This window comes from Triturus cristatus, chromosome 7, assembly GCF_964204655.1.
Source record: "Triturus cristatus chromosome 7, aTriCri1.1, whole genome shotgun sequence".
In the NCBI taxonomy this organism is placed as follows: Eukaryota; Metazoa; Chordata; class Amphibia; order Caudata; family Salamandridae; genus Triturus; species Triturus cristatus.
This window is the reverse complement of record NC_140590.1, coordinates 814700056-814718747: the sequence shown is the minus strand read 5'-3', so window position 1 is coordinate 814718747 and position 18692 is coordinate 814700056. Positions and strand designations below refer to the sequence as shown.

Below are 18692 nucleotides of genomic sequence, written 5' to 3'. Positions count from 1 at the left end.
GAAATGCGATGACTTTACTGGGTCCCTCCAGGCACATCCTAGCTAAATGTACACATCTGCAGGAACCTCAAAGCCTGCAGGGGCAACCAGGTCTCAGTTTAAAAAAACCAGCATCAAGGGTGGCCATTGGCAGAAAGTAAACAACAATATCGATAGACTGAATATCAAGAAGTGCAACAAAGAGCTAAAAACAAGACACAAGCATCCATTGGTTGTGCTTCAAGGGTAAGGAACAACATCCCTCAGCACATCAATCTCCCTTCTTCCCTGTTCCATTTCAGACAGGAACCAAGAACTTCTCTCAAACATCTCCATTTCACAAGAAACTCGTGATCCTCCCAGCAGCTGAATAGATTACCCCACAGAATCCGGACTTTGCATTTCTGTTGTTCTGTGTAACGCACTCTGATGATTTCCAGCAGTGTTTGTATTAAATAAATCCGAATGGATCTGCACTGGTTCCCCTCCTTGTCTGCACCATCCTCATGATTGGCTGCGTTATGTACAGGGCCCTAGAACCCCTGCACGCCTGGCCAGCACATTGGCTCACAACATAACAGCAGAACCAGGACATGACCAGATTAGAAACGCTAGACAAGGGCCAAAAAGAGAAAAACAGATCTGCCCCAAACTTTCTGTGTTTCAGGAAGGACCCTCCTCCTCAGCGAACACCTCATATCCGCGCACTAAGACTCACCTCATATGATGATCCCGCTCCACTGTTAGAATCGTGTGCCAGTGTTCAGTGCTTTGTTCCTCCCTAACTTACTCTACAGATGCCCATTTATGATGTATAAATGCATACATAGGTGGTAAGACTAGGAGGGCCAGTAGGAAGCAGTAGTAGATTGACAGGAATATGTACTCTGCTTTTGAAAAGATCTTAAGTGGTAATACTGACCTCCAGCCCTTGCTCAGGGCTCCGGTGCTCCCTGGATAGGCCTGTGCTCTGCAGATACATGTGCATCAATGCATCAATGCAAGGAAGGCACCAGCCGCAGTGCTGCTATTGTATAAGTCCTGTCTGCCGGAAAATACCACTAATCTGCTGTAACTGGACATTATTTATGACTCCTGCATCCTTCGCGGCCAGCGGCTTCATCACGCTGAACACTGACATTATCCTCCCAAGGACCAGTTTGGGCGCAGCATGTTCCAGGCTCCATCATTTTCCCTCATGGGTACAAGTTCCAGGCAAGCTGGGGTAGGCCTTGAATTGAGACACGCAGCCGCTCGCTCGCACATTAGGAGCAGGGGTATGGCGCACCTACCTCTGGTCACTAGTTTAGTGCACCAGACCCCACAATACAGCGTGGCCCTCCTGTTTAGACTTGCATAATCTGAACATCACTCATGTAGGATGACTGCCCGGGGATTCGCTGATGTGTTTTGTAGAGAATGATACTGGATAGGAGCTATTCACGTATTCATTTATTGGTTTGCATGTTGATTTGGGGAGCTTTTGACAAAACATAAAACTTTTAAGTGTCTTTGGTGTGCTGAGAAATGGGATGTCACCTACCCACCCCTCCCCCCCCCCCCTGCCTTCGGTTTAAGGGAGGCAGATTGTTTTAAAACATTTTTCCAAGCGTTAGAACACTCAGGATAGGACAGGGGGTTTGCCCCTCTTCAGTCTGGCTTTGTGTATCATTGAGCGCCCTGGCTGCGGTAATACCTCCCTTGCATTGCTCTTTGTTTTTTTACGGAGTTTTATGCAGCGGAGCTTGACCCGAAGATATCAGAACTCTTTACACGAGCACCAGTTGCGCTACATGAGGACACATTCATTTCTGATTTGCCCGGATTCACAAGATGTTGGCGTCCTTGTCGAGACTCAAACCCCGTTCCCCCGATTGGAGGTCGACCGCTCTAGCCGTTAGGCCACATCTTGAGCTGCTTCTTGAGGCTTATCTAAACAATACTGTTCCGGATCTGGTGATGTAATTTTTTTCCAGAATCAGAGTTCTGGAAATATGGCATGGAAGTCGTTAACATCAGGCCTGGGCTCGCTGGAGCAACATTCACCGCCAGTTCAGGTTGAAATACCATGTGCCAGACGCAGTGCAAAACAATAAACCGCAGGAGGTACTTTTTTAACATGTTTTCTTTGCCTGCTTTTAGCAGTGGCGTGGTAGGGTAAATATCACTGGATACGGATTCTGAGAATTGCAGGGGCCTGTGGCGTGCACTCAGACGATTCAAAACAGCTGTCGGGCGCGTTTTTTTAACCGAACAGCAGCATCGTGTTTCCCTCTCAGCCCGGCGTCTTTCGACGAATCTTGGCGCAAGCACACAACTCTGACTCCAGGAATGAAGAACCCTTTGCTGATGCTTTTTGCAGATATTAGAGACACTCCAGCCGGGTATTACCTTTGCGGGAAGTTCTTGGAATTTTCATTAGTCAACGCTGACCATTGAAGAATTTTATTTTTATTTTGGAGAAGGTGGGCAAATCGCAAGGTTCGGAACAAAAATAGGCAAAATACATGTATTTATTTTGGTGTTTTTTTTATCACGCATTTGCTTTGTACTAGCCTTTTAGGAGTGGCATGTCCGTATCGAATACATTTGTTGTGGATGTAGTTGAGCAGCGATTACGTGTGGGTCACTGTCGTTGGCGGTGCTTAATTTGAGCCGGTGGTCCCCAGGCACTCATTTTTGGGGACCAACACTTATTTTTTTCTCATCAGACTTTGACGCCAATCAAGAGAGAAAGAAACACACATGGGGAAAAGAAGGCAGAAGAGAAAAACAGAAAACCTGTGGAAAATGAAACCCAGTGCGAACAAGAACCTACACGAGCGAGATAAAGAGTCAGGGAGTGCCTGATGTAGATGAAAGATGCATGAGATGGAATCAAGACTAGGCCGCCCTGGTATTCGCACCCAACATTTGATAGGACTGGCTGTGAGCTTCGGAGCAAACTTTGGGCCTGTCACCTATTCTTTTACAAATGATGCACTGGGGTTGGGTTGTTACTCTTTAGTCCCAGCCATCAACAATAGTGTGACAGAACTAGTCCCACTATTCTGGGTCAGTAGTTCTTTGTAATAGAGGAATGGGTTTTCGTTTCAGGTAGCTTACGGACACAGTTTATATTGAGCACTTGCAGATGGAGTACAGCTATCTAATGTGACTCGTTCATGTGTCCAGATCTTGGTCAAGTGATGGTCTGAACAACTCAATTTTCAGAGTTTCCTGATGTGTATTTAGTTTGCAGTAAGCCTTAGGTATCCAGCTTCTCGGTATGGCTTGTTACCCTTACAAGGAGGTCTTGTTTTTATTAGAGGTGGGCAAGCCAGCAAATTAAAAGTGAAAGTCGAGTCAAGGGTCTTGCTAGGCTCTAAGATCATGTGCACTAACTCATCCATGAAAAAGTTTGCCATAAAAACCATGTAGCAAATATCATATAAAAATATAATAATTCAAAAAAGTGTGTTTCTTTAACAAGCAGAAGCATTTGACCTTGGTACAACAGATCAGACCAGTACAATGTATTCATAGGCATCTATTAAAAGTGATGGTTTTAAAACATGAAGTAAGTAACATTCATGCCTCTCCCACCTTGACAACAATGCCATTAGTGAACTTACAAATCAATCAATCAGTAGATTTATAGAGCGCTACTTGTCACCCGTCAGGGTATCCAGGTGCCGTCAGTGTCCAGTTGATTAGCCAAATAGCCAGGTCTTCAGGTTCTTTTGGAATTCTGGAAGAAATGGAGAGGTCTGTGGATGGAAGGGTAGCTTGTTCCATGTCTGCGCTAGTAGGTAGGAGAAGGAGCAGCCTCCTCATCTGCTACGTCGGATATGGGGGGGAGGTTTAGAGAAAGGGCTGATGGAAGTTTAGGTTGTGGCTCAAGTAGGTGGGTCCATAGTTGTATAGGGCCTTGTATGCCGGGTCCGGTGCTTGAACTGGCATATTTTCTGTAGAGGGAGCCAGTGGAGTTCCCAGAGGTAGCGGGTGATGTGGGGTTGTCTAAGGAGTTCCAGGACGAGTCTAGCTGTGGTGTTCTGTAGGTGTCGGAGGAGTTGAGCTGCATTCCCTGAGTAGAGAGCGTTGCCGTAGTCCAGTCGGCTGGAGATGAGGGCCTGGGTGATGGTGCGTCTTAAACTTAGGGGTAGCCATTTGAATATCTTACGAAGCATGCAGAGGATGAAGAAGCAGGAGGAGGAGATGTAGTTAGCCTGAGACGTCATGGTTAGCTTGTTGTCCAGAATGATGTCTAGGTTTCTAGCGTGGTCAGTGGGGGCAGGCGTAGGTCCGAATTCTGAGGGCCGCCAGGATTCATTCCATGGGGAACTTTTGTATCAGAGAATCTGCACCTCTGTCTTGTCCATGTTGAGGCAGTTGTCCTTCATTCAGTTGGTGACATCTGTCATGCAGTTACGGAAGTTGGTGTTGGTGGTGTCTTCGGAGAAGGAGAGGATGAGCTGTGTGTCGTCGTTGTAGGATATAATGATTAGTCCATGGGTTTTGGTAATGCTGGCCAGAGTTGTCAAATAAGTGTGGAAGAGGGTGGGGCTGAGCAAGGATTCTTGGGGTATTCCACAGTTGATTTCCTTGGGTTCGGAGGTGAAGGGGGAAGGTGGACTTTCTGCGTTTTTCCGATGAGAAAAGAGGCGATTCATCTGAGAGCAACTCCTTGGATGCCTATGTTGTGCAGCCTTGTGATGAGTGTTTGGTGGGAGACCATATCGAAGACTGCCAAGAGGTCTAGGAGTATCAGAGCCACAGTCTCTCCTTGGCCGAATAGGGCTCAGATGTCGTTGGTAGCTGCAAGAGGGCTGTCTCTATGCTGTGGTTGCTGCGGAATCCGTATTGGGAGGAGTCTAGTAGGAGATGTGAGCAGAGTTGTTGGTTGATGGCTTTTTCTAATACTTTGGCCAGGAACCGGAGTAGGGAGATCTGTCAATAGTTGTTAAGTTCGCTGTGTAACAGGCAAGTCAGTTGTCATATGCAAATTATATGTGTCCTAGATTCCAATTATAAGTGGAGCAAAATTATAATCTGTTAACTCAAACACAAGAAGTTGTTGTACAACACACATTCTGTACTCATGTATTTCAAGGTGCTTCACAATCTAATGTTGAAAAATAATGAGGCATGCTGAAATAAAATATTTGCCTAGGATCACACACTTTGGTTAAATAAGGAAGCAGAGATTGATCCCAGGATTTCTGGGTCCACAATGTGCCATTCAGCCCATAGATGAATATCCCTTTCTCGCTCCTGTTTTACATCAAAGATTAATGGTTTATACTTGATTCTTGGTACATCAGGTTTGAGCTTGGATGGCAGGCAGAAGCCACATGAAACCTCAGATCTTTTTGATGCTGAGGATCCAAGAGGACCTCGAGCTGAGGCATGTGGCTCGAGCCTAGCTTGAACCTTTAGTGGCTTGCCCATCTTTGTCAGAAAAGTAGACAGTTTGGACGTGGCTTCATGCTGTTTTTGTGATTTCTGCTTCACTCAGAAATTTGGTCGATCCCCTGACACATGAAGATCTGTCAAATGTGCAAGGCCAATGTTAACACTGTGCTGCAAACAGCGTCATTACAGACCAAAAACCTTGCAGGAGGCCACTGTGATGTACAACACCAGAACTTTGCCAGGGTGGAAATCAAGAAGAGCAAAAAAGAAAGAAAACCAGAAGCTAGCATTCTTAGGCATAAACAGAGTGAAGATAATCAGCTCGAGGTGAAGTAGAATTTTCCAATCTGGAGCGCTCCCCTTGCTCCGAAAATAAGTAGTTTTTTTAAAAGCAGAATGCAGTGATTCGGTGCCACCACTAAGTGGTGCCAAATGCTATTGGCTTAGCTCGCTTTTTGGAAGCTCTGGCCATATTCCCAGGTTACCTGCTGCTACCGTTCCAAGAGGTATCGAAAGGGAATGCCCAAAAGATCTTCATCGTGGTAAAAAGCATGGCACACATATCTCCTGTACAAGAAAAGGGTACCAGGGCAAATAGAGGAGTTCAAACTGTACCTATCCAGTGTAGGTTTAGTTTTGATATTTGTGTGGCGCAACATTCACCCAAAGGTATATTGGTGCGCACAGCCGTTTGGAAAATGATATCACAGAAACATGCTTCAAACACAGAGTAACTAGACAAAAGCGAACATGTTGGAAAGAACCATGTCTTCAGGCATTTCCACAATGATGCTAGCGAGGATTGTACACACGTAGCTCTTGGCAAGGTATTCCAAAGTCTTGTCACAGCCACCGAAGACGCTCTCCCTCCCAACATAGTTCTGCAAAATCTGGGAACATTAGACAGAAAAGCGTTCTCTGATCTCAAGAAGCGAGTCGGTTTAGATATCAATAGCTTCTGAGATAAAGTATTCTGAAAACCAATCCAAAAAGCTTTATGACCCAAACACAAGGCTTTAAACCGGTGTCTCTGCTTTACTGGTAACTAGTGCAACTTGGCTAGCGCTGGGGAAATATGATTGGACCTTTTGAGTTTGAATATTAGTTTAAATGCCGAGTTCTGCATGAGTTGGAATTTATTCAGAGTTTTGGCAGGTAAACCAAACTAGATAGTATTACAGTGTTCAAGCCTTGATGATTGAACGCATTTACAATTTGAACTCTCTGCACCAGAGACAAGAGATGAAAAATTGATTTTGAGATCTGTAACTGATGCAAACAGCTTATTACCATCAAATTGACATAGTAAGTTGTTTATCAACAACCCAAATCCCTTGTTTCTTCGCACATAGGATGGAGATCGGTGTATCTTCTAATGAGGGAGGCCAGAAAGGAAGGTTCCATATTATCGAATGTATGAATGGAGCAATATGCTACGGTCAGAAGGAGTGCAGGGGTCTGTAGCATATTTTAGTTCATTCAGTAGCAGTTCTCGAAGCCTTCGTGTGAAAGAGAGGACAGCATTGCATAATTCATCAGTGAGTAATGTCTTGAGTGCTTCAGTGGCGGCAAGCCCTCTACATCTCTTTCAGATGTGCAGGATGCCGCTAAGGATGGCCAGCCAAAAGGGAGTCCTCGTAGCTCTCCTGTTAGAAAACCCATTCTGCGCTGAGGAGGAGTGGAGCAGCCCTGTCCGGTAACGCTGTGGAGCACGCAAAATGGCTCCAGGCTTTGATGGAACAGATCCAAGGTCTGGAGCGGATTCGAGAGAAGTGTATACTCTTCCGCCGGACAGAGACTAATTGTGAAAGGACTCTGTTTCCAGGAAAAGCAGGATGAACAGGGTTCATGTGGACTGCTGTGACAGGGGCGAGGAAGGCTTGAAAGCTATACAGTCACCCCTCTTCCATGTTGTACTCCTCATGAGATACACAGTTCATCAGGGCTCCGTCCCCTTCCATACCCCATCATGGCCTTCTGCTCTTTTATATCTTTCCCACTGCTTTGTTCTCTTAATGGACACATTCACTGACTGTTTCCTGCCATAGTTGTGCTGGACCTTCTGTTTGAGGTAACTAAATGTTACCGCTGCATAATGAAAGAAGGCTCAGCTGTGTTAATATGTTGAACCTGTATGAAGGGTGTGGTGCTCTATACTCTAGAAATTAAAATATAGAATGTGAATATGTTATATTTATTGGAGCCACCGAACCACCTCCACTGGGAGAGGTTCCAGGTCCTGCAGTGCGTGGCCCGTTGGCGACTTTCTATCATGGCAGCGCAGTTTAGGCTGCTAGAATTGGTGGACTAGTGTGGTGCATAGTCAGCAATCTTACTGGCTCTTTGCCCACGCTGTTTCTAGGTGCACCGGTGGCAAACGTTCAGGTTTAATTATGCAGCACATAGTTTTTTTTTATTGCAGTACAAAGTGTGTTCAATATCTCTTGTCTACACAGCGCCTACGCTGATGTGGTTGCTTATCAGTGCTGGAGAGCTATCAGCAAGGAGAGCAACAGGTGTGGCTGTTTGTAGTACAGTGGGAGCAGTGGCGCCGGGCCCATGGGAATGAGGGGCCATCTGCACCCCATTTATGGCTGTGCTTTAATATCCAACTTGGGGCAAAGGGCACATTTCCTTTCTTCCAGTAGGGTCCCTAGCCCCCTATGCTGTGTCACAGGACATCAACCACGGATGAATGGGGCCTCTGACCGGTCGGTGGGCTTCCTTCCGCTGTGTGATTTGATCCCACCGTGGGAACCCTTGGACAGGGAACAAGATTGGCTGCACTACCTTCGTCTGTGAGGCTCTGAAGCAGTGTTCTCAGTTTGGAGCAGGTGGCCGGGGTTTTCAGCCTGAAGAGGTCTGTGCTTCTGCCTTATGCTGCAGTCTGCAGGTCTGTAGAGAAAGGATCCTCTGGAGGTAAATTTGCGATCCAGTACAGCTTTAGTGCCCCTTCCTGTAAGCATATCCCTTGTTTGCACTGAGACCGGTACAGGGAGGTTCGAGAGAGGCCATGACAGACGAGCGCACAAACACATATTTATTTCATCGCTGCTAAATGGGCCTGAGGCCTTGTGAGAAAGTTATTTCTTTTCTGGTGAAGTATATTGGCTTTTGGTGGGTGTTCTGCCCATCCTATCAGCTGTCACCATCCACTCTGTCTAGGGTCCCTTAGATACCTCAGATTTCAAGGTAAAACATTGATTTAAGTTCCCAACACAGTTTACTGCTTCTGGAAGATATAATGCAGCTCTATGAAGATGAGTTCATGTCCATGCTGCCGCTATCACCCGGAGTCCCTCATCCACTTTGTGCTCTTATGCAGTTCATCCTATCAAGCCTGCAAAAGATTAATACGGCCACTCATGAGGGGATCCGGCCTGGAAAGAACCAAACTGATGACCGCCCACTTCTTGGCAGAGAAGTAAGAGGCCTGCTTCCATCATGAGCCACGGTGCAACTGCCAAACTGAAAGAACAAATGTCTGCTGAGGACAAAAAGGCACGTTGCTGTACTTGCGCATATACAGTCAATCTGTGCTAATTGAACTCTCCTCAGACAATCCCGCTTAAAGCAGTTTCCATAGGCGCACCATCACCCTCTCGGCCAGCTGTTTTTTGAACTTGCAAAGTCCATTTACGCTATTACTTTTCACCTTTGTGCTGCTCTTCCGGTCAGAGAGATCCCTTCACTACATTCGTATCTTCGCTTTTATCACTATATTTCTATTCTTACCCCTTCCACACGCACTTCTCTTTCCATCGAACCCTCTGCACCAACCTCCGCATATAACGTTGAATTGGCCCTGCATTCTGCATTGCACTGCACCTCCTATATTTCTTATCATTTTTGAACTTTGAATTCACGCACGTCGGCAAACCGAATGTGTTATTATAATGAAATGAAGACGATCTCATTGAAAACTCTTATCTGATAACATTTAGCAGGTGTTCTGTATTTCCCGTGCCTCTTGTAGACGGCTGTCCCTTTAAGAAACGCCTCCTCGCCTGACAGACTGCGTGTGTAGGCGCGGGAAGGCAAACGCTGTGATCGGGCGCCTGCCTCCTGCTCTGCTGCATGCCCGAGCCTGTTGGGGCGCGCAGGAGCCTCGGCGTTGTCAGGCCGTGACCACGAGTTCATCGAAGCCGCGAAGGCCGCGCACAAAGCCAGCAGGGAAGCAGAACTAAAACTCCACGCCTTGCTCCTCCCTGTGTTTGTGGCGTCAGTTATAAACCACTTACACGCTAGAGTGGGTAACTCCGCACGTGCACCTCTGCTCGAATGCCATTGGATGCCGCAGGAGGGCCTTGCCCGTGCGCTTGTGTCAAGGGAAGGGGCGTTGGGAATGTTTGATCACAGGGATTGCAGGAATGGCCCTCCCACGCTTCCATCCTCCCGTAGCCCCCAGAATGACAGCTATTGGCATCTTACATCCCTTGAGCCTGATGTGGTACAATGGCATAATCTATTTAAAAACATCAATGCTGAAAATTCAAGGCTGCAGCGTGTTGATGGACGGTGATTGATTCCCGCCAGTTTAGGACACAGACAGTGATACGAGCCGTTCATGGCACAGTGGTCTCCGCTGCTCTCTGGGGTGGAGGAAGGGTGAAAGTACTGTGCACACGGGAGCAGCAGCCATACTCTTACAGCATGCAACTGGTGAGTACAGGTCCTACAAGGAGATGCGATGAGGGCACCACTGCCTGCTCATGCCACCGAAGTGCTTAGTTTCTCCCTGTCTTTTGTTGTTGTTGTAATAAATGGCCATTATTGAGTATGATTACAAGGTGGAATATGTGATTGATGGGTCCAGTTCTTAATAGGTCATTTTGGCTGAGTGTTTGAAGTAGCTGGAAGGGTGGATGAACAACAACTGGCTTCAACTGAATGGGGTAAAATGGAATTTACATGGTTCGGTGGGGCGGTAAACCACTTGAGAGCTCAGTGTTGCGAGATGCCATTCGTGGACTCTTTGCAGACGCTTTTACTATCAGACAAATTACAGCATTTGGGTGTTATCTTAGATAGTGATCTAACAATGTCCTCTCACATTTGTCAGATGGTAAACAGGTTTTTGTTCATCCGGCGATGCTGAGGAGTGGCATGTTTTCATCCCAGGACACCTAAGACACAATATTAGGTGCTATGGGTGATCTGTGGCTAGATGATGCCAACACCCTACTGGTTGGGCTGTCAAAGCATTACCCAGTGAGATTATAGGTTACCTAAAATGCTAGAGTAAGAGTAACATCAGGACTTTAATAACATAACCATGTCACCATGCCTTGGCGACCTATCCATTTGAAAAAAGCGAAATGGAAAGATTTAGGTCCTATGTGCTTCCTGCAAAGTTATCACTTGAGATGATGCAACATACCGGAAGGATTATTATGCAAAAAGATTGGTCAAAGTGTAAGCTGAGGTCATCAAATAAAAATGATTTGATTACTCATAGACACTCGCATCAGCAGCTAGGAGGTCAGAGTTTCTCAAGTATTGCACCTAGACTTTGGAATTCCCTCCCCTTTGCCTCAGGCATGGGAAGAAACACATGCAATTCAGAGAGTTATAAAACCGTATCTTTTTCCGTAAATCTTGGGTTGGACATTGGTCATCCAATAGGCAGATCCGTGGCAAGATGCGGTGCATTCAATGCGCAATATATAAATGAGGTAATCCACCCAGCCGTCAAGGAGTGCTTCCAAATCATGGGATTATTCATCTAAAGCAGAGCGTCTCGGGAGCATAAGGGTGGCGAGGGAAATGACACAGGTTGTGGTTTTGAAGACTGGCAACACCTACATGATCTGGGGCATAGCAATCAACGGTGCAGCCCGTGCAGTGGTAGCAATCAACGGTGCAGCCCGTGCAGTGGCACCAGGGCTATGGGTATAGGCGATCCACTACACCCCAGTTATGGCTATTTGTTTTTACTGCCACACCAGGAGACATGCCTATTTGCCTGCCTTGACTTAGAGCCCGTGTTACCTTTGCTGTGCCACTGCAACTGACATTCATGGGTGCGGGTAACGTTCTTAAAGGCCTTCTGTTTCTAATCTAGATGAAATGTGGAAAAGCTAAATCCATTCCTTGAGGTCGACATAGGTTGACGGCAGGCCTCAGTACACTTCTCTGATGTTCATAGCCGTGGGCTGATCATAGTTTTGGAGGCCAAAGTGAGTGCTTTGTCAGAGTCTTTAATGTTGTGAGGTACGTAATTGGTTATTGGGTTATTTGTTGAGCACATATATGGTCCATTCACTACTTTATATACTGAAAATCCGTTTTCATAGAGTGGCTTTGTTTGTGAAAGACCTCATGTTTCGTGGAATGGCGGGAAGTGACATGCCAGATGTGCAGCTTTTGTGAAAACCCTATGGAAACATTTGGTTTGCATTTGCTGTAACAGATTAGGGGAGGGAGTTGCTTCAAAGTACCGTGAGCTCTACACATTTCAGCGATGAGAGCCCTAGAGGTTCTGAAATGGAGAACTGTAACTGGAGAAGAGGAAGCAAGTCTCTGCTTTGTTTATCGCAATGTTAATCCTGTGCCAAGAATGTTGGTGGGATGCAGTTTTTCCCTTCCTTTTTTAGGTTTCGCCTTCGGACATCTTTTAGCTGTTAGTTGTTGAAGATCTATTGTTGACATTACCAATACTTACAGAGGACTTTGTGCCAGTTCATCCATTGGTTGTATTTTTCATCAACCTCATGTGGTTGGATCTTATTCAGTGGTATTCATTTCTCTTCTTGTGTTTGTCACTTCCCTTCTTTATTATTCGTTTGATTGAATGACTTGTATCCTGGTATTCACTTACTATTTCTTCCCAAAAAAAGCGATATGACGCAGGCAATGCTGGCTGCGTCATATTGGTTTGCTAGCTTTTCCCCACCCTGTCCTTGTTTCTTCTTCCCCCACTGGCCCGCTTCTTCTCAACCATGCTGTTTCTCCACCCTCTCCCACCCGCCCTCTTGTCCCTGTTTCTTCTTCCCCCTGTCCGTGATTCTTATCCTCCTCCCACCCTCCCGGTCTCTGTTTATTCTTCCCCCTTGCAGCTGACAGAAGGTAAGAAAAAAAGCTAAATTTATCAGACAGAACTGGCCTTATAGCGCTTCTTTAACCGTCCCGTTATCCAGCCCCACACTCAATTCCCAAAGCCAATACCTGGAGACCTGTTGCCTTTGCCATTCCTTGTTGTTTTTGCCGATGCGGTTTTGCATAGGTAAACAAATCTTTCATTTTAGGTCTCGCCTTGGCAACACTTGGCACTGTCTCTTTGAGACATGCTGTAGTCAGGATATGGGCATGACGCTCCACCCACTTTCCACCCATCTTTTTGATTGGCTTCTATCACTGTCCTTTGTAAATTGTGGCTTGTCATTGGTCAATAGGTTTAGTAATCCCTCCATAGTACCACCTTTTCTCTTGTTGTAACGTCCCATGAGGATACCCCCTGTTATATGTGTTGTTACTCAGTACGTTTTAAATACAGCCTCCCAGCACTATTTTTTAAAATGGCTTTTTCTGCCTGCTGTAGACATGCTCTCCCACATCGCTATATATATATTCTCCGCAGCTGTAATAATGGCGGCTGCGCCTTTCCTTTGTTATTTGCGGCACTTAACGCGGCGCATGTCTTTTTTTTCCTTCTGTTTATTTACTTTTTTTTACAATGCAGCACCAGCGCCTCACTTTTAATCATCTTAAGCTAAAGCGCCGGTGCCGCAATTGCTTCAAAAGTAAAGAAATAGAAAGAAAAATGTGCATTTTTTTCCGATTTCTTTGCTTTTGAAGCAATCACGGTTCCCACGTTTTCGCATAAGATGTTTAAAACTAAAGCACAGGTGCCACCATTGTACCAAAAGTAAATATATAGAAAAAAAAGTGGTGTGCGTCCGCCATTCTTTTTTGTTTACTTTTGTTACAATTGCGGCACTTCGCTTAAGCTTTAAACATCTTAAGCGAAAGCGCGCGTGCTGCGATTGCTTCAAAAGTAAAGAAATAGAAAAAACACTTTTTTTCTATTGCTTTCCTTTTGAAACAATCACGCCACCCGTACTTTAGCATAATATGTTTAAAGCTAAAGCGCAAGTGCTGTGATTGCTTTGCAATTCAATAGCTCACACATTACAGAAAGTATGAGCTACTGGCGTTGCATTATTATTAGCCAAGCTTATAGCTCAAACTTTCAGTAATGCGAGACCTATTGCATTGCAAATGATTGTGTTCATTTGCTTGCACGAAAGTTACACCAGCTACTGGCTGTATTGCTTTCTTTTCTTTTTTTGAAGTTGTAACATTTCTCTTCAGCTGCCCATGTTCTTAGTTAATTTTTTTTCTGACGTCCTAGTCGCTTTTTGCATAACAAGGTACTCGGACAGTCTGTCTCAAGTCGTTTAATGAAGTGCTTTTCATTTTATAATAGTAAATTACCTGTTACTTACTGCCCTTACCAACAGTTTATACCGTTGTATGAAGCGCTGAGCATAAAATACATAAGTTATTGTTTATTATATTCCTTCAGGCAGTATTTGCATGTAACTCATTTGTCATGGCCCATTGGATACTCTACTCCTTCTCTGAGAGCTCAACAAAAACAAGCATTTCAAATGTGACAGGTCTCGCATTTGTTGGAGGTGGAGTTATTGGCATTATAATCTTTTTTTACCTAGACTCCAACAAATGCGACACCTATTGCAGTTGCAATGCTTGTTTCTTTTTGCCGATGCCGAAAAAGTATTGACAAAAAGCATCAAAGCCAAAAGGTTGGGTAATGCCTTCGAAAGGTGAGACATATTGGATTTGCCAATCATTGTCATATTATAACCATTGCCAAACACTTGTTTTTTTGGAAAATGACAATTCCAGCTTGCCTGGACCAGTCGATTTCATGTTTACGTAACTCTTTCGCTTCCGGAGAGAGTTGTGCAGAATGCAAACAGAGATGTGTTCAAATCAGTTGTGAAAAGCAAAGCTGTAAGATGACAGGGGTGGGGTCTCAACCTCACCGTACCTTGAAAGGAACATTAGGATGAATGTGTTAATCACTTTTTAGGATGCATTTCAGTAAACTACTTGCAGCAGGATAAAAATAACTCCTAACTCCTATAGTGCCAAAACTGTGATTTTCTTATGGGTCACTTGGTAGCGCTAAGTTTAGTTATTCTTTTGGTGCATTTTGCTTTTTCATAAACTATTTTTTTTTGTCATAACGGATCTTCAGTTTAGTAACATCCACAACCGTGACCTAATTTAGGGGCTCCCATAGGTCGAAAAATCAACCACTGTGATTTCCACTCCAATCCCCTACACCCTTCCCGGGGCCCCCAAGACTTTATCCTCACTCTGCTTTGGAAAGTTATATTTTTAGCTCTGTTGATGGTCACTGTTGTTGTCTCTGGGCCTTTACCACTTTATTGTACAGGGCACTAGTGCCTTGTGGTTCAAGAGCGCTATTGTTAAATAGAATAAGTGGTACATTCTGTGCATTACTTTGCTGCCAGGCTGGAAGGATGCTGCAAGCGTAGGAGCTGCAGTAACATGGTCGGAGCTGGATATTGAGTGAAAACTCAGCAGGTATGGGACGAGGTGGCAGTCTTAACTCTACCAAAACAATGAGTGTGGTGCCACTGACCATGGCTGAATGAGTGTGCGTTTCCCGCATAGCAACTTCCATAAACATTTAAATGTGCAATTATATAATTTTCAAAATAATGTCGTGCAAGAGAGGTGGGCAGTGTGTGAAGACCTGCAGTAGGCTTCTTGTGGTAGTTGAAGCTTTCAGTAACGCTTCCTGTTAATTTTGTTGCAGAGACGGCGAGAACTAATGGGCCAGCATGAACGACCTTGCAGATCCCACGGCGGCCGCTGTCCCCAAGCACATCCTGGATGTTTGGGTCATCGTCCTCATCATCCTGGCCACCATCATCATCATGATGTCCTTGCTTCTCTGCCCGGCCACAGCCGTGATCATATACAGAGTTCGGACTCACCCCATGCGCAACGGGGTTGTATGAGACTGGAGCCTAGGGTAATGGCGGGCCTCTCTGGTGAACACTAAATTGCCCCGGCTGTGGGCAGAACAATGCCTCTTCTCCAGGGACACTGGCCATGGACAGTGCCATGGAGGACCTAAGGAATCCCAGAAATGAGGTGTACAGTCTGTGAGTTGCTCTTCACCCTGGTCCTCACCGGTGACAGGAGGATGTCACTAGCACTCACACTCTGGAAGGACATTAGTGACCAAGGGTGCACCGCTGTGGAATATCTCATGCCTATGGATTTTAGGCGCTCGAATCTTAAAGTCTTAACTCCTTTGAGAACCTGATATTAATCTTCATAAAAAGATAACACTTGTAACAACTTGTAATCAGGAACCAGATTTGCCACTGTGAGCATTTTTGAGATGTTAAACCACAATACCTCTATCTGAAACATTGTGTTATTTTCAACTCGAAGTCTTTGTGGGAAGAGAATCTCCCTGTCCACAGAATGCAATGCTAGTGTTGTGAGCCTGAGTCACAAACTGTACTTTGAAGTAAGTTTTCTAATACTACAGTAGTACTAGAAAACATACTACTTATTCCTATTCACAAACTTCACTTTTGTAGTATCTTTCACTTTTGAGTAAGTTTGCTACTTTTCAGTATTCACAAACTGCACTTTTGTAGTAACGTACATTTTTGCAGTAAGTCCGCCATACCTTCATTATGGTTTATGGGAGGCTGTGAAGTACCAGTGGTTGACCACGTGTAGTGCTGGACTTACTACAAAAGTGGAAGTTAGTGCAAATGTGTATGTTTCTACAAAAGTACCGTTTGTCACTACAAAAAAGTAGTAAATTAGTAAATTTACTCTTAAGTGTAAACTTATGCAAAAGTGTAAGTTAACTCTGTATATCCGGCTCACAGTGCCGACTCTACAATCACAGATTTATCATGTCCAAGTAGTCTAAGAAACAACAGACTGGGATAGCTGTGTCAGGCTGATGCACGCATCTTGCCGCTGCACTCCTATCAGTGTTTCATACCCTGACCGCTACCTTTGTCACGCCTCTGTCATCTGGGCGAGAGGTGTCCTCTGGTGCCTCAGACGTTGGATTACTCTGTTCAAGTCCCAGCTCATCCAGTTATCACTCTGAGTGATCGGGTCAGTTTTCTCCTGTGCAGTGACATACTCTTCTGTAAGTTGCAGATACCACGAGTCGCATTGTGATGGGATGAGGTGGACTGTTGACCCGAGCCTCCGCCTGCTCTACCACTTCACCACATCTTACACTCATAGGCAGAATTATGACCCAACAAATATTTTTACCTTTTTTGTTATTTAAAACAAATTGTTTGTCCTATGATACATGGCCAATATTAATATTACCTCTATAATGACCACACAGAGTAGTGTATCCCCATTACAGCCCCCCACCCTTCCACGAAGAAAGGGGACTGCCAGACTTATGTTAATGCTTGCTTAAGCCTAACGCTTTGTCGGCAGCCCTCGTTTCTTCTCTCTCGAATCTGAGCTTGGGCCTCAGTCTGAGGGCAGCACTGGTACCTGCACTGTCCAAATACTGCTTACTGGTACCAGGTGACAACCTGGAATTTCTGAAGTTGATGCTGGAATATGCCGCATGTCCAGACATCCTGAAACAACAGAAGACCAGCATCCCTAAACAGACATATTTCCATTGGGAAGGGGTCTGAGTCCCAGAAACCTCCTCCCACCCCCTCAACAACCCACCTCCAATGAGAGCTCCCCTTCAGTACATTCCTAGAAAGGGGACAAATGTAGTTTTAAAATACCCAGCCCTGCCCTGTGCGGCGGGGTCACAGGAGGAAGACCATAGTGCGGCAACATGTAACTCATGTACTTTATGTTACTACAGTTCAGTGGCGTAACAAAGGCCTTCGTAGCCCCGCAGTGCAGTGGGGTGCGAGCTCCAGGGGGCCCCCTCAGCACAGTACCCTGGCCTGAGAGCTCCTAAGTGAGTTCTGGGGGCGGCTTCCATGTACTTTACAGGGGAGCCCCCTCAGGTTTCGTTGCACCACCAGGGCCGGACTGAGATAGCAAACCAGCCCTGGAAGTTACGTTCGACCGAGCTTTTGTTACAAGGAACCAATTTTGTAGCAGGCAGCACTGCTGCAAAACCGGTTTGCAGTAAGAAATAGAGGCCCCACCGCTCGAAAACCAGCCCCCAACCTTCTGACCCAACGGGGAAGCGCCCGATGCCCGCTATGGCCAGTCCAGGCCTGTGCGTCACTGTGACAGTTGTAAGGCACCTAGTCTGCCTACACAGACCGAGCACAAGGACATTCGATTGCTTTACCTGGGTCAACATCTTAGATAGCAAGCATGCGGGAGCTGAAGCCTTAAAAATTATTTTGACACCGGTCCCTGAACGTGGTGGCTCTGTCTCTCGTTCCAAGGGATTAGCACTGGGAGCCAATAAAGCTATATCGATACTAAGATGGGACCACACTTACCCAAATAAAATCACGAAAATCTGAGAATTTCAAAGGAGCCCACAAGACCGGAGAAAAACTGGTGACAAATGTAAATAGATTTGGGACTGGCAGAATATGTAGGAGCATTATTTCTGTGCAGAACCCATCATGTGTGTGCCTATGAGAAACTTGGGAGACACTTCTCCAGGGCTGCTTTTAGTGCTGGGTGAAAGAAGGCCCATACTCCGCAGCCTACCAGGGCCCCCTCTCTCTGTTGTGGCCACTCCAGGTCTGGGAACAAGCCGTCCTGCGCATCTCTATGGAGTCTTAATTGAACAAATATGTTTTTCAGAATTGAGTACTTAATGAACTGGATATGTGTTTTCATCTTTTCGTTATTATCCGGGGGCTCGGGGGCCTCCGCCTTAGATAAAAGCTCTTTAAAAATGTAAATAAAAAAGCAAACAAAGATACACAGTATCCATGGTTTATTAAGATCTACAGAAAAAGTAAATGGATTTGTGCTCAATGTGTTGATAATGTGTGACTGGCCCCGAATGACACAATGGAGACCTCTTCACTTGAGTCGTGGAGCCCATTTGTGCGCTCCTATGCTCGTAATGGGTGGCAGATGGCAACATGCCTACGGTATCATATTGTGTGCTAGGTCTTTGTGATGCCACTGTGTGGCGAGTTGTGTGTATTTCGTGATTACGACTTGCCCACTTGTGTATGCATGTTTATCTTAGCTAAGTGAGTGTATGTTTGAACTGTTGTTCACTGAACCCGGACCAGGCCTGTGCCAGTTGAGAGGGACTTTTCACCACAGGGCACCATGCCAATACACATGGGCACAGGCAGGGCTTTAAGTGGGAT

General features: G+C 45.6%; 1 protein-coding gene across 4 annotated transcripts in view; it reads left to right on the top strand.

Annotated features, from left to right (window-relative positions):
- Nucleotides 1–18289, top strand: part of SMIM3 (small integral membrane protein 3) — a 116057-nt gene extending 97768 nt beyond the window's left edge. For all 4 annotated transcript variants that reach the window (XM_085617696.1, XM_085617697.1, XM_085617695.1 and 1 more), the window contains one exon: nt 15188–18289. In XM_085617696.1, the coding sequence (XP_085473822.1) occupies nt 15213–15392 (180 nt within the window). In that variant the 5' untranslated portion in view covers nt 15188–15212 and the 3' untranslated portion in view covers nt 15393–18289. The remainder of the gene's footprint in view (nt 1–15187) is intronic.
- Nucleotides 18290–18692: the final 403 nt, after the last annotated feature.